The following is a 15,322-nucleotide window of genomic DNA, read 5'->3' as shown; positions in this document are numbered from 1 at the left end:
AACTGGAGGCCTGGCAGTGGGTGGGGGTCGGGGGCTCCCATTGGGACTTCCAGCTGAGACTGGCCTCGTTTTCCAGGGCTGGAGGTCGCCTCCTCTCCCCCCCCCCCCATCCCTGCTGGAGACGCTGCCTTGTTCCGGCCTGCACCCCCTCCCCAAATCAGCTGGCTCCGTTGCCATTGGTTGCACAACGGGGAGGATGGAGGGATGGAGTAGACGTGTTGTCATGGCAACTGCCTGGAAAAGATACGGTTTGGGAAGCATCTCTGGTGCACTAAACCGAAGCCTATGGGACCCCCGGGGGAGGGGCTGCATCGGAGTGGCGGTTTGGGAGGACTCGGATGTCCCGTAAGGTGAGGGAGCAACGGGAACGGCGGCCCGGATGGGGCGGGGGGCCCATGAGCCCCGGCCTGTTTCTCTCCCGGGACCCGCCGCAAACCGATGCCGGGTGGGTGGCGCGAGGAGACCCCCGGCATCCCGCGGGTGGGGCCAGCCAGGACGATCGCTGGGGACAGGCAGCCCTTCCCTGCGGGGTCCCCACGGAGGAGCCTCTCGGCAGGGGCGGCGTCCGGGCAGCCGGGCTCCCCTATCCTGACCCCCGCCGAGGGCAGCCCCGTCCCGTCGCGGGCCGCCGGGATGCATTCGCCGGAGAGCCGCTCCGCCCGGCCCGACCTCGGGGCTTTCCGGAGCCGCGCCTTCAGGGAAAGGGCCAGGCCGGGCAGGCTCTCGGGGGGTTGCGCCGGGAGGGGCGCCCCATCCGTGCCGGCTCGGCGCTCGCGAGAATGGCGCTGCGCAGCGGCTGCCCGGGGAAACGCGGACGCTGCCGCTTTAAACATGCAAATGAGCCCGGGGGAGGGAGAAGAGCCGGAGCTCGGCGCCGCGCGCGGCAGCCAATCCGGGTCGAGCTTCCCTTCCGCGTAGGCCCCGCCCCGCGCCCGCCCCTCCTCGGCGGGGGGGTCCTTGGGCGGCGGAGGCGGGCGAGGCAGGTGCGCGATGCGAAGGAGCGCGGAAGGTCAGTGCGCCCCCCCGGCCCCCCCTCGCGCCCGGCCTCTCCCGGACAGAGGGGGAGGGGGATCCTGCGGCCCCCAAAGGTGGGGCGGAGGAAGCAGGGAGGGGGATCCACGCGCGGCCGCTCCTGGCCGCCTGTTTATTGCGGCGCCAATGCGGGGAGCGGCGGGAGGGGCCGCTGGTCCTGGGGAGGCTGGTCCCGGCGCTCCCGGATCCCCCGCAGGGGCTTCCCTGGCTGCGCTGCGGGGGGCGGGGGGGGGCTGGATCTGGCGCCCCCGGAGCCTTTCCGGGGGGGGCTGTCACTTCCCCCCCCCGGCGCCGCTTTCCTGCTGGGGGCGCCCGAGACCCCCCTGGGCGGACCTGCCGCCAGCGAGCCTCGCCCTGCGGGGGGGGCCCACATCGCGGCCCCCGTTCCCGGATCGGGCTTGGTGGGAGGGCGCGGTAGGCCCGAGCGGGGGGGCTGCGGGGAGGCCTTCCACTGCAGGTGCCTCGGCAGGAATTGGGCGGGGGTCCTGCGCAGAGCTTCCCGGCCACCTGTGGGAGAGCCCCGTGGGCCTCTAGGCGGGGGGTGGGTGGGCTGCCGCGTGTCCAGCCAAAGGTCCGGCGCGAGAGATAAGAGGGGACTTTAGACGCCGGGTCGGCCTGCGGAGGCGCCTTCCTCTCCAGCCCCCCCCCGGCCTGGGGGTCGGGCTCTGCTGAGGGTCCCAGGGCTGCTGGCGGCGGATCGGGCAGAGAAGGGCCCTTCTCGGCTGCGTGGAAAAGGCCGATGAAAAGCACCGGTGCCGCTTTGGGGAAGTGGAGGCTTTTTGTGCTGGAAACGGAGTTGTGTGTTGTGGGTGCGTAACGTGCCACATGTTGGAAACAGGCGGGAGGGCGGGAGCTCCATGCCGGCCCCACAGGCCCTGCCAGCCCCACAGGCCCTGCCAGCCCGTGCCCTTTGCACCCTCAAGGACACCTAGGGCTTAGCAAGGGGGGCTGATAGCAGAGCCTCCATGTGCAAGGGCAGTCTGCTCTGAGCAGCTGCCCTACAAAAAACCCGGCCTTCCTCTCCTGAAGCCGCCCCCCCTCCTCTGGGGAGCTTTGGGGTAGATACCTGGGGAAAAGTTCTCCCCATCTGAGAGGGCTCTGAAACTGAGGAGCACTGCCCCTCCCCCCCGAATTGTCTCGGGGTCCTGCCTGCCCCAGAGCTCGGGGGTGGGGTGAGGGGAACTCCTGCTTGGCCCCCTAGATGGAGCGGGGAGGAGGGCAGTCCTGCTTCTGCTTTGGGGCATTACTTTACTGTCTTCCAGCTGTGTGAAGAAGGTCCCCTTCCCCACTGCTGAGGGGGGGGGGGAAGGGCTGTGCGGTTGCAAGGGCTGGGCCAGGGTTTTGCCCTTCTCTGCCCCCTGGCAGCTCTGCCCTCCAAGCAGCGGGTCCGATGCCACCCTGGAAGAAGCTGTTGCTTAGAGAGTCTGAGGCAAGGGGGAGGGGAAGTCCGGCTGCACCCAGAGCCTCCCCTTCGGTCCCAGCCTCTGCCTGGTGGCAGGAAGAGATACCCGCTGAAAGGGAGCTGCTGGTCAGCAGGACAGGCAGACCGTGGCCCCTGAGCTCCAGTGGAAAAGACCCAGCCCAGTCTAGGGAAAACGGGAGGAGGAGGAGAGTAACCATGGCATCCAACTAGGCTGACCTTCCAGATTTCGTGGCACTTCACCTCTTGGCTGAGGAGCCCAGGGCGTGGAAGGAGGCGGGGACGCCCAGGCAGGCACCCTTGTTCTGAACAGGCCCCGGGGCCCCTTGGAACTCCTCCAGGCCAGGGAGATGAAAAACGGCAGCTTTTCAAGTGGGGCCCTTCCTCTTAGAGGTCCTCCATTTGGGCAGGACCATCCCAGGAACAAATGGGTCTCTTTTGTCTCTGGCTCTGATTCACGTGGCATTTCCGGTGGTCTGAAGGCCCTCCTCCCCCCCCCCAGTCCCTGCTGGAGGGAGAGCCGTCCCAGTGGAGAATGAGGGTGCTGCAGTGCTGGGCTGTGTCTGGTGCCAGCCCAGAGGGGCATCTTGGCTGTTGGCTGCAGAATTGCCCCAGGGGAGATGGGCAACGTGGCCCAAAGGCCATAGCCAGACCCTCCACCCAATTGGGGGGTCCGGTTCCTCTTTGTTTGAAGCAGAAAACCCACCAAATCTGGTGAGGAAATGTAAAATAATTGCATAGCAGTTTCAGCACATTAACATTTGTCAGGCTGAAGACTGCCCAGGGAACGGGGACGCACCCCTCTGCCCAAGAGCTCTTCTCCTCCAGAGGATTTCTCCAGCATTCAACTGAGGGCCCCCCAAGACTGAAACCCAGGCGCTGGGCTCTCCCCTCCAGAAGGAGAAAAGGGGGGTTGTGCCCCTGTGGCATCCAGAGAGCCTGGCACGGTCCCCTCGGTCACCATGTTCCTTCTCCGGTCCTTCATTTAGTCCACCCCTATTCAGTGCCCGTCCCTCTGAATTCCTCTTGAGTTCCCAGAATGTAAACACAGGCCTTGTGGCTTGGCAATGCCATCCCTGGGGTCTTTTCTGCCCCCCCCCAGCTGCCCTAACCCTAACTGATGGCAGGACAAGAAGCAATGGACGGACACTAGCCAAAGAGAGAAGCAACCTAAAACTAAGGAATTTTCTGACTGCTTCCCCCCAGAGGCTGTGGGTGCTCCATCACTGGAGGCTTTTAAGAAGAAGGAGGAAGGAGAGAGAGGGGCCGTTTGTCCAGAATGGCATAGGGGCTCCTGCTTGGACTAGAAGACCTCCAAGGCCCCTTCCCATTCTCTTGCTCTGTTTCCATGCTCCAGACGTTGGGCCATGTGGTGGTATGTGGCTGGCCAGTTGGGTGCCCAGCAAGCAGGCTTAGGGGTTCCTCGACTTGGACTCCATCCTCCCCACAGGGCACTTCTGTGAGGCTGCTCCCAAAGCGCTGTGGGAGCTGCATGCCACCGGCTGCCTGCCTGAAAGGGGGAGGGGTAAGAGCTGCTACAGCCTGGACTTCCTCCCCCCCACCCCCCCGCAGGTCCTGCTTTCACCCCAGGAGGCTTTCGGGCACAACTCTTGAGTCTGCTCTGGGCAGCCTGGCACAGAGAGCTACATGGACCTTCTTGCGGGCATCGCTTCACCTGCTTTGCCAGTGTGGGCATGCTTTGTGGGGGGGGGGGATATTTATTTATTTATTTATTTATTTATTTATTTTTATTTATTTCAATTTGTATACCGCCCTTCTCCTAGTGGTCTCAGGGGGGTGAACAGCCAGAGCTAAAACACATGCAGATACAAAATTTAAAATTGTTAAAAGAATTATATAACTGGCCCAATTTAAAACAGTTCAATTTAAAACCCCATGACAATTTAAAACTAAAAACTAAAAAGACTAAAAAAGGGGGGGGGGGTTTCACGCAAGCCCTGCTTGATGGAGAAGAAAAGTTTTTAGGGCACGGCGAAAGACCCAGAGATCCGATATCCTTCTTATCTCCGGGGGCAAATCGTTCCAGAGGGCAGGAGCTGCCACAGAGAAGGCCCTCCCCCTGGGGGTTGCCAGCCGACATTGCCTGGCTGACGGCACCTCTCTGTGGGCGCGTACTGGTCAGTGGGAGGCTATCGGCGGCAGAAGGCGGTCCTGCAAATACCCAGGTCCTATGCCATGGGTGGTAACCAACACCTTGAAGCGCACCCGGAAGACAACTGGAAGCCAATGCAGCTCACGCAGGAGAGGTGTCACATGGGAGCGCCCCCTGGCTCCCATAATCCCCCGCGCGGCCGCATTCTGCACCAGTTGGAGCCTCCGGGTGCTCCTCAAGGGAAGCCCCATGTAGAGAGCATTGCAGTAGTCCAGGCGGGAAGTGACGAGTGCCTGAGTGACCGTGCGTAAGGAGTCCCGATCCAGAAAGGGACGCAACTGGCGAATCAGGCAGACCTGATGAAAAGCCCCCCTGGCCACGGCTGTCATATGCTCTTCTAAAGACAGCCGTGCATCCAGGAGGACGCCCAAGTTGCGAGCCCTATCCGTGGGGACCAATAACTCGCCCCCAATAGCCAGCGATGGCACCAGCTGGCTATATCAGGACGCCGGAAGCCACAGCCACTCGGTCCTGGAAGGATTGAGTCGGAGCCTGTTTCTCCCCATCCAGATCCGCACGGCCTCCAGGGATATCCCCCTGTGCCCCACGGAGCCTGTGCTCCAAGCAGCCAATGGTTTGCTTCTCCCTTGGGGGCGAAAGGAAGAGGCCAAGACCATTTGTAGCTCTGCTTTTTGGGGGGTTCCCAAACAACTGGGGGGTCCCCTGCAGTGTGAAGTGGGGGGGCGGCTCTCCTGCTTTCTGGCCAAAGGAATCTGGCTCTGGAGCGTCAACCAGTGACCGCCATGGAAAGACGCCCCCTTCCCTCGATGAACCAAGCTGCCTTCCCTCCGTCCATCTGTCCCTCCACATTGATTGGGGAGTGGGGCTTTCTGGTGCCAGCTGACCAGCAGCCTCTGCATTGGTATTCTTAGAAGGGGCCCCTGAACCACCTTTCCGCTCCCACCCCGGCATCCAATGGTGGGGGGGTGGTGGGGGTTGAAGCTCAGGGGGAAAAGAGAGTTTAAAGATCAAGGAATGTAATAATCAAAACCCAGGGGGAGACCTGTGGAGTAAACGCTGAGGATGGATCGATGCCAGGGATCATCTCCCCCCCCAGGCTTTCCCTAAAATGCCCCTTCCTCTAAAATGCCCCCCTCCTCAATCCTGGAATTTGCTCGGCCGCTGCTGCTAATGGCCTCCCGGCCTTTGGGGAGACTGCCGGCAACCAGTCCTCCACTGCCAGGTGGTCCCACCCCCAGTTTGGCCAGCTTGAACCAGTGAATGAGCCTCCTCCCCATGGGAGACGTGGGGAGAAAGGGAGGTCTCGTCCCCCAGCCCAATGGTCAAGCATCGCCCTCCCAGAGAGAGACCAAGAGCCTGGCCAGTCGGCGGCCATCGAGTGCTGCCTGTGACATGAACGCAGCTGGTGTGCAAATCCAGCCTGGGTGAAGGGCGAGGTCTGTTCAGGCACTGCTTCCTGTGCAGCAGATGGGCAGAGGCCGAGCCCAGCATCCGGTCTGATTGATTGATTGATTGATTGATTGGAGCATTTATATGGCCACCCATCCCCCTCCTGGGTGGCGAAGAAAGGAATAAAAGCAGCGAAGAACAAAACACTCAAAGGAACAAATCTTCCATCTCTTGGTGGGGCCCCTGGGTCTCTCTCGGATTGGGCCACTTTGCACCCAGTAAGAAACAGCTGCCAACCAACACATAGGCCAAATGCCCCCCCTTCATCACCAGGGCAGGACAGCAGGAGGGACTGTGAGGTGGCACCGCTGAGTGGGGAGGGCCCAAACACGGCACCCTCTTGGAACCGGTGGGGCGGATGAGGAACATCTTCCGGGCATGGGGTTTAGGCTCCCCCCCCCCCGAGCTGCCGGGAGCCCATCGCAGAGCAGGCATGAAGAGAGTGCCAGGAAGAGCAACACAATGCCCATGCACCACTACCTCCAGCTTCCAAATGCTACTCAAGGGCAGCCCCTCTGCAGAGCCCCTCCTAGAGTGGGAGGCTGAGGTTTCAAGGCACGAAAGCTAGGCCCCTCAATCTTAGTCCATCCCACCTCACAGGGTGGTTGTGGGGGAAACTGGAGGTGGAGGAAGGTATATCAGATGCCTTCGCTGCCTTGAGGTATTCATAAACATAACGAAAATGGGATTAAAAAATCTAAAATAATAAAAGTTTTTGAAAGAGTGCCACCCACAGCCACTCCCAGGGTTGAGGAAATCCCCCTCTTCCCTGTCCAGGGGCAGATGGGGGGGGGGAGCCCATCGCGGCAGCTGCAAAGCCAAAGGAGGAAACACCTCTCTCAGGAAGTGGCTTTTCAGTCCCTGCCTGGCTGCCCCCCCTCAAACTTTTCCTCTCTGCCCCCCCCCACTCCAGGGAGACGGTCCAGTCAGTTTCCACCAGCTGCCAACGAGAGCATGACCCAGACACAGGTGAGTAGCCAAGGCTGGGGGAAGGGGCAGAGGGGCCTGAGCCAGGATGCCACTGCCAAGCATTATTGGAAGATGCGGGATGGGGGTGGGGCAGTGGAGGGGCACAAAGATCCCCCCTCCCATTTGAAGTGGAAAGAACAAGATGGCGTCCTCTGAAATAACTTCCTGTTTTTGCTCCCGCCTGCATTGCCGGATGGGGGTGCAACCCCAGAAACGGCCCCCCAAACTGCAGGCAGTGGCCTGCTGGGGTGCAGAGGGGAAGTGAGGGAAGGATCATCCATGATGCCCAGCCTCTGCCACCTTTCCTGTGGCAGGAAGTGGGCAGTGGAGCTCCTGTCTTTGAGGCAGGGAGGCCAGGCCAGGCCCTTCCCCCCTGCTTCCCCCTGGCTCCCTGAAGGCAGGGGCTCCTTGGAGGCCACCCTGGGAGAAGGGGGCCACCGGAGGAGCATGGATGGGTGCAGGAGGGTGGGCGAGGAGGGGGAGGGGCAGAGCTGTGGGGCTGGGATGAGGCAGCCCCCTTGATGCAGAGGAGCCTCTTCTGCAGCGGTCCCCCTCCCCCTTCAGCAGGGGCCCCTTCCTCATGGGGCCCCCTGGGCAAGGGGAGCAAGAGATGTCGGGGTGATCCTGCAACATCCCAGGAGCAATCATCTGGGCCTCCCTGGCCTGGCCGCTTTGCTTTGGGCTCCAAGGGTCCCCCAGAGCACTTCTGGGCTCTCTTTGGAGACCCCCTGCCTCACCTGAGTCTTCCTCCCCCAGGTTTCCAGGAGCTGAAAGAGGCCTGACCGCCCTGCCCCCGCCATGTCTTACTTTGCGGAGCACTTCTGGGTAAGAGAACCCCTTGTCTCTTGTCCCCCCCCCCTGGGCTTTTCTGCCCTCCAGCAGCAGCTAGTGCCCCAGGCTGGCAGTGCCAAGGCCTTAGCGAGCTTGGAGGCTCCTCCAAGGAAGGGGGGTGGCAAAAAGAGCTGGGGAGACCGTTGGGACTAAGCTGCCCCCCCCCCGACAAACCCAAAACCCTTGTGAGGCTGCTCTCCTGCATTTCAGCAAGTGGGGCTTGGCATGTGTGGGGAGTGGCACAAAGCCTGATTGCTGGCTGGAGGGGACTGAGCTGCGCCCCCCTCCCCCCCCCCCGGCCTTTTGCAGGGCTCGAATTCTCTCTGGGGATCTATGCATGGCTGCCCAGAAGGATCCCTCCCCTCTGGAAGGGAAAGGGGGGCCCTCGTGGGGCCACAGCAGGGTGGCCCCACAGTCCAACCCAGTCAGGGCGGCCTCCAGACCCAGGAAGGCAGACGTGGGCAGCCCCCGTCCCCACCGAGGGAGGTGCCCTCCATTGCCACGTGGGACGCCACGCCAGCTCTCTTCAAAGCGAAAGTGGCGCCCTGAGGCCGCCTCGGCTCTGAAACTCCCCACATCCTGTGTCCCACTGAGCCTTGCACAGAGGCCTCAGGCAAGTTTCTAGTTCTCACTGAAGGGAAGAAACCCAGTTTTAAAGAGTCCCTGTGGCCAAAAAGGGAATACGAAGAGGGCCCAGAGAAAGGGGGCCAAGGGGGAGGGGGAGGAACGTCTTCCCGTTCTCCCTTTGGGTGGAGGAAGAAGCAAAGGCAGGCGGGGAGGACAGGTGGGGGGTGGGAGAGAGCTGGACTGGCAAAACTGTCTGGTTGATCAGCAGCCAGTGCAGTCCTGGGCTGCAGTCGGGCAGGAGGGCTCCCCCTCCTGCTCTGCTGTGTGCTGGCCGGGCTCCCCGGTTGAGGAAGGATGCTGATCAACTGGACAGTGTCCGAGGAAAGCCGAGGGGATAGGGATTGTGGAAGGGGCCGAACTGAGTCCGTGTGGGCTGATTTGCACCCAGAGCCTCGTCCTTGGAGCCCCTGCCATCAAAAGTGGCTGAAAGGGAAGGTGGAGGGAGGGGGGCAGGCCAGTCGGGGTGGGGCATTCCTTGCATGCCTTCGGGCCCCGGCCCTGAGCCCCCCCCCACACATTGGAGGGGCTAGCCACCCTCAGCTGCACAGCGTCAGGTGGAGGAGGCAGGGGGCTTCCTTGCTGTGTCCTCCCCAGGCGTGTGTAGCTGTTGAGGCTGGGTGGGTGGGGGACTGGATTCACTGGGGTGCGAGGCCCCTGCCTGCCAGTGTGGGGTGGCCAAAGCCCCTTCCTTTCCCGCTTGCAGAGAAGGTCTCTGCTGGGAAGCCTTTTCAATATTCGGAAGCAGCGTTTTGGCTCTGGGTTTCCTTGGGATTCGGGGGATTCGGTGCTTCTCTCCAGATTGGGAATTCCTCTGCTCTTCCCAAATGAAATCTTCCCAAAAGATCCCGGAAAGATCCTTTCAGCCCTGACGCCAAGCAGAAAGGATCTGTTCTCGCCTCCCGGTTACCTTCCTTTTATCCTTAACTGGCCCAAACAGATTCCGTGGTCAGCCCTGAAACTTCCTTGGGGGTTTGCTGTGCCCACCTCCTGTGCCCAGCCCAACCACCCACTCCCCAGCGGGTGCCGGGGTGGGCTCCCTGCCCTGGTCTCGTCCCGGCTATCCCGGCGGTGACGCTTGTTTGCTCAGTGGCTGGCACTGGCTGGCATGGGAGGCCCCAGTCGGGCTGCTGGGAGGGGCCCTCCACTCGGGGGCCGGGAAGGCCGGGCCAGAGCTGTGGGGCAGGCCTCCCTGGGTACAGAAGACTCACCCAGTCCCTCCAGCCCTCCCCCCACAGCCTCTTTCATTTTTCATTTCATTTCATTTATTGGATTTGTATACCGCCCTACTCCCGAAGGACTCAGGGCGGTGAACAGCCACAGAATAAAACACATAAATACAGAATTTAAAAACAGAATAAAACTGAATTAAACAATTTGGCCGAGACAAATTAAAAACACCCAATAATTTTAAAAACAAATTAAAATTTACATTTTAAAGGGGAAAGATTTAGGCCAGGCCGGCTTGATGGAATAAAAAAGTCTTGAGAGTGCGACGGAAGGTGCGTAGATCCGGGATCCTCCATATCTCCGGAGGGAGCTCATTCCAGATAGTAGGTGCCCCCACAGAGAAGGCTGTCCCCCTGGGGGCCGCCAGTCGACATTGTTTGGCCGACGGCCCTCCGAGGAGCCCCCCTCTGTGAGAGCATACCGGCCGGTGGGAGGCTATTGGTGGTAGCAGGCGGTCCCGTAAATAACCAGGTCCTAAGCCATGGAGCGCTCTAGAGGTGGTAACCAAAACCTTGAAGCGCACTCGGAAGACCACCGGGAGCCAGTGCAGCTCGCACAGGAGAGGCATTACATGGGAATGCCATGTCGCTCCCATAACCACCCATGCGGCCGCACTCTGCGCCAGTTGGAGCCTCCAGGTGCTCCTCAAGGGGAGCCCCATGTAGAGAGCGTTACAGTAGTCCAGGCGGGAGGTGACGAGGGCATGAGTGACTGTGTGTAAGGAGTCCCGATCTAGAAAGGGACGCAACTGGTGAATCAGGCGGACCTGATGAAAAATCCTCCCGGTCACGGCCATCAAATGCTCTTCTAAAGACAGCCGTGAATCCAGGAGGACACCCAAGTTGTGAGCCCTCTCCGTGGGGGCCAGTGATTCGCCCCCAATAGTCAGTGATGGCGCCAACTGACTATATCGGGACGTCGGAAACCACAGCCACTCGGTCTTGGATGGGTTGAGTCTGAGCCTGTTTCTCCCCATTCAGATCCACATGGCCTCCAGGCACCGGGACATCACTTCAAGGGCATCATTGGGGTGGTCCGGGGTGGAGATGCACAGCTGAGTATCATCAGCGTACTGGTGGTACTTCACCCTGAAACCACGGATGATCTCGCCCAGCGGCTTTACATAAATGTTGAACAAAAGGAGTGAGCGGACCGACCCTTGTGGCACCCCACATATGAGGGGCCTCGGGGTCGACCTCTGCCCCCCTGCCAACACAGACTGCGACCGGTCAGAGAGAAAGGAGGAGAACCACCGCAACATGGTGCCTCCCACCCCTAACTCTTCCAGCCGGTGCAGCATGATACCATGGTCGATGGTATCAAAAGCCGCTGAGAGATCTAATAGGACCAGGACAGAGGAGCACCCCCTGTCCCGAGCCCTCCAGAGATCATCAATTAACGCGACCAATGCCGTTTCTGTGCTGTACCCAGGCCTGAAGCCCGACTGGAACGGATCCAGATACTTCGTTTCATCCAGGTGCTGGGGGAGCTGTCGCGCAACCACACTCTCAACAACCTTCGCCATGAAGCGAAGGTTGGAGACCAGACGATAATTAGCCAATACAGCCGGATCCAGGGAAGGCTTCTTGAGGAGAGGCCTCACCACCGCCTCTTTCAGGGCGGCGGGAAGTCACCCTCACCCAATGAAGCATTTATAATCCCCTGGAGCCAGCCTCGGGTCACCTCCCGAGAAGCCAGCACTAACCAGGAGGGACACGGGTCCAACAAACATGTGGTTGCGTTCAGTCTACCCAGAATCCTGTCCACGTCGTCAGGGGTCACAGGATCAAACTTATCCCAGATAACATTCTCAGGACCTGCCTCAGTCATCCCCCCTGGATCTACCCAGTCAGAGTCCAGGCCTTCCCGAATCTGAGTGATTTTGTCATACAGACACTGAACAAAATCCTCGGCTCTTCCTTCCAAGGGGTCCTCCGTGCTCCCTGGTGGAGCAGGGAGTGGGTCACCCTAAACAGGGCGGCCAGGCGATTATCTGATGACGCCCTGGGGAAGAGGGGACTTGTAGTCCGACACAGCCCGGGGACAGGCGGCTCAGCCTGGCAGCCTTGGCAGCTGAAAGGTGTGCAGACTTCAACTCCCACGATTCCCCAGCCAGCCTTGCTCCCATCTGTGGGCGGGGGGGGGGTTTCCTTTGCTCCCCCTGCAGCCCTTGGGCAGCTGCCTCTCTGGCTTGTCTGCAAGTTGGTGGAGAGCTCCGCCTTGGGAGGGGTCGGGGGGGGCATCAGGACTGCTTGGGAAGACCCTCTCCCCAGATCCCAGTGTGGCCCCTGACTTTCCTGTCTTGCTTTCCCCCCCCCATCCCCCACAGGGAGAGAAGAACCAGGGATTCGATGTCCTTTATCACAACATGAAACATGGGCAAATCTCGGCCAAGGAGCTGGCGGACTTTGTGCGGGAAAGGTATGCCAGGGTGTGCCCCTTCCCCCCTTTGCCCCGCCCCTTCCCCACCCTGGGAGGGCCCTGCCTCTCTCCCTGCCCTCTGGGCTTTGGACTACATCCCCCAGAATGCTGTTGTCCTGCAGACCTGGAGGCTGTTAGCTTATTGCTTTTCCCTGGAGGATGTAACTGACTGGCGGGGTGGGGGGAGGGGTTAGTCCCCAGAGAACGTCTCCCTTGCCTGGTTTTCACCCCCTTCCCAGACCCCAGAAACTCCCCCCCCCCCCCCCGTTTATTGTTAAGAGCCACTCCAGAAAGCCCGGGCTCGCTCTCTGCTGCCCCCAGGTGGCCTCTCAGAGTTTTCAAGCTTTATACTGCTTTATAAAACCCTAGTAAGGCCACATCTGGAATGCCACAACCAATTTTGTTCACCATACTACAAAAAAAGATGTTGAGACTTTGGAAAAATTTCAGAGAAGGGCAAGAAAGATGATCAGAGGCCTGGAGACTAAAATATATGCAGGATTTGGGTTTGGCTAGCCTAAAGAAAAGAAGAATTGGGGGGACATGATAGCAAGATTCCAATATTTGAGGGGCTGTCAGAAGAGGAGGAGGTCAGATTATTCTCCAAGGCACCTGAACACAGGAGAAGAAACAATGGTTGGAAACGAATGAATGAGAGAAGCGACCTGGCATTGAGGAGAAACTTCCTAACTGAGGACAATTAACCAGTGGGGCAGCTTGCCTCCAGAAATTGTGGGAGCTCCATCACAGGAAGTTTTCAAGAAGAGACTGGACAGTCACTTATCTGAAATGGCGTGGGTTCTCCTGCTTGAGCAGGGAGCTGGGCTAGAAGACCTCCAAGGTCCCTTCCAGCTCTGTTCTATTCTAAAGCTTTGGAGATCCCAAAGGGGCCTTTTCAAAAGGCAGCTGGACTTCGTTTTCCAAGGAAAAATAGGAATCACGGCTGAGTGACTAAGAACCTCCAAATACTTCTCAGCTAAATGGCAGAGTGGGGGCTAAATCTGCATTGGAGCCTTAGGGGGCCCAAGTCAAAGTCCTGAACCTTTGAAGCCGAATTCAAGGCCAGCCGGCATGGGCCATCCCTGCTGTTCAGCCACTGAGTTCCTGGCAGCTCCCAAAATCCCAACGAAAGACATCCAGAAGAAAGCGGCTGAAAGAAACCAGAAGTGAAATTAGATGAATCCAGAAGAAATGGGGAGCTGAACTGTTAAGACACTTTTTGGGGCGGGGGAGGAACCCCGGGTCTGCTTTCTCAAGGTCTCAAGGGAGGCAGCTTTGAACGTGTGCGGCTGTGTGTTTTTCCATCCTCGGGGGGCTGCAGGGCTCAGCAAGGGGGAATGGCAACCACAGGTGTTGGGAAGGGAAGTCTTTCAGTGCTGCCTTTCCTCTTTGGGAGAGTTTCCTTGGTTTAAAGGGAAGTTGGGTTTTTTCTAACCTGGTGGGGCTGATTACGGGCGTTTCTCCACTTACCAGCCCCATTGGGACCAGAATTTCTGTCACTAAACGAGGCAGCCGTTAATTGCCTGATTTTACAACCTTGGTTATTGAGACACTGCAGTCGTTAAGGAGCTCCCCCCCACTGACTCTGCTGGTCAGAAGTCGCTTGGGAAGGTCAACAATGGTGATCACGACACACACACACCATAAATACACGCTGGTTGCTGAGCTCCCACATTTTGATCACGTGACCCTCAGCAACAGTTATAAGTGCAAGGACCAGCGGTAGATCACTGCTTTTAATGCTGCTGTATCTTCAGCTGATAGTTAAACAAATGGCTTTAAGTCAAGAATTGGCTGTAGGCCTTTTGGGCTTATTTCTGGAATAAGGATAAAAAATGAGTAGCAGAATCCAGTTGCGAAACCAGAGCCCGGGGGTCCTAGGCAGCCCCCAACTCATGTGCTTCTGCCCCCTTTGCTAGAGTCTGTAGCTGCGGTTGCAAAATGGGAAAAAACCCCACCCTGGCCCAGCTGGCAGCCCAAGGAAGGCAGCAGAACTCGCTTCTGGGCCCCGGAGAAAGCCGCCGGGGGTCTCTGGTAGCCTTCGGGGCAGCCCAGGTACCTTGCCCTGGGCCCCTCTGAAGCGTGACCCATGGCCCAGGGCAGGGGACCCAGGATGTGCCGCCCTGGACCCCTCCAGAAACCCGGGGATCTGGTGGCCCATGGGGCTGAGGGCCTCGGAGGGGCCTATGTATAGCCCCCCCCTAATTTTGCCCAGCTCGTTTCCCCGCTCCCCTCCTGAGAGCCAGGCCTTACTGAGTGCTGAGTTCCTCTTCTTGCCCACCAGAGGGAGCTGTGGCTCTTTGCTGACTCCATCAGGCCTGGCAGCTCGGGTGCAAATGTTGGCAACTGTGGAGGGCTGGACGTGGGTTCAAGTCTCCTGCTGGGAATTCCTGCTCCTTGCCCACCCCTGAACTGGAGGAAGGCTGCCCTGGAGGTTTCTCTGCTGAAATCAGAACGGAGTAACTTTCCCTCGGGATGTGGGAGCTGACCAGAGCGTGTGCAGAGTGCAAATCTGCTTGTACGCTGCTTCAAAACAGCAGGAGTCTCCAACTGTGGCAACTTTAGGATTTGTGGACTTCAACTCCCAGAATTCCCCAACCGGTGTTTTTCCTTCGAAAGTGGAGGAATAAAAATGGGCCCTTTCTATTTTAATGCGCCTTTCCTTCGTCAGTGCCAGAGTTCAGACTCCCGCAAATAATGCCTGTTTTTTGGCCCCTGCGACAGAATTGGCAGGCTTGGCCATGCTTAGTCAAAGGGGGCCCAGCCCCAAAGGCCGAGCTTCAGCATGGCTCCAGGAGAAACCTGAGGCTAATGGAACCCATGGGGCTGGGCGGCTGGACAGGCAGAACAGACAGAGGCGGGTTCAAGTCCTACGTCCATAGACTCTGGCCAGCCACTCTCTGTGCCAACCTACCTTGCAAGGATATCATCTGAAAGGGGGGTGGGGTGCCCGGCAGGGGATCCCCCAAGTGGTTGGTCCAAGGAAGGCCTTGCCCCATCTGCCAGTGAGAGCAGGGAAGCATGGGCTCTGTGGTGCCTGGAAGATGGGCCTGTCCTTCAGGTCGCAGCCTGTTCCAGGGACACAGGGGTGACGGTGGCCTCTCGCTCTCTCTCCCTCCTGCCAAGGGCGGCTGTGGAGGAGGCCTATGCCAAGTCCATGGTCAAGATGTCCAAGATGGCCGGCAACAGCACGCAGCTGGGGTGAGGAGAGC

General features: G+C 59.6%; 1 protein-coding gene across 1 annotated transcript in view; it reads left to right on the top strand.

Annotated features, from left to right (window-relative positions):
* The first annotated feature begins 965 nt into the window (after nucleotides 1-965).
* Nucleotides 966-15,322, top strand: part of LOC139317729 (F-BAR domain only protein 1-like) — a 32,727-nt gene continuing 18,370 nt past the window's right edge. The window contains 5 exon segments of the mRNA XM_070944800.1: nucleotides 966-1,009; nucleotides 6,949-7,004; nucleotides 7,761-7,829; nucleotides 12,019-12,110; nucleotides 15,237-15,311. Of these exon segments, the coding sequence (XP_070800901.1) occupies nucleotides 7,803-7,829; nucleotides 12,019-12,110; nucleotides 15,237-15,311 (194 nt within the window). The 5' untranslated portion in view covers nucleotides 966-1,009; nucleotides 6,949-7,004; nucleotides 7,761-7,802.

This window comes from Pituophis catenifer, unplaced genomic scaffold, assembly GCF_029215685.1.
Source record: "Pituophis catenifer annectens isolate HBS135680 unplaced genomic scaffold, rPitCat1.0.hap2 SCAF_1, whole genome shotgun sequence".
Classification (NCBI taxonomy): Eukaryota; Metazoa; Chordata; class Lepidosauria; order Squamata; family Colubridae; genus Pituophis; species Pituophis catenifer.
The sequence above is the reverse complement of the archived record's forward strand: the minus strand, read 5'-3'. Positions and strand labels throughout refer to the sequence as shown.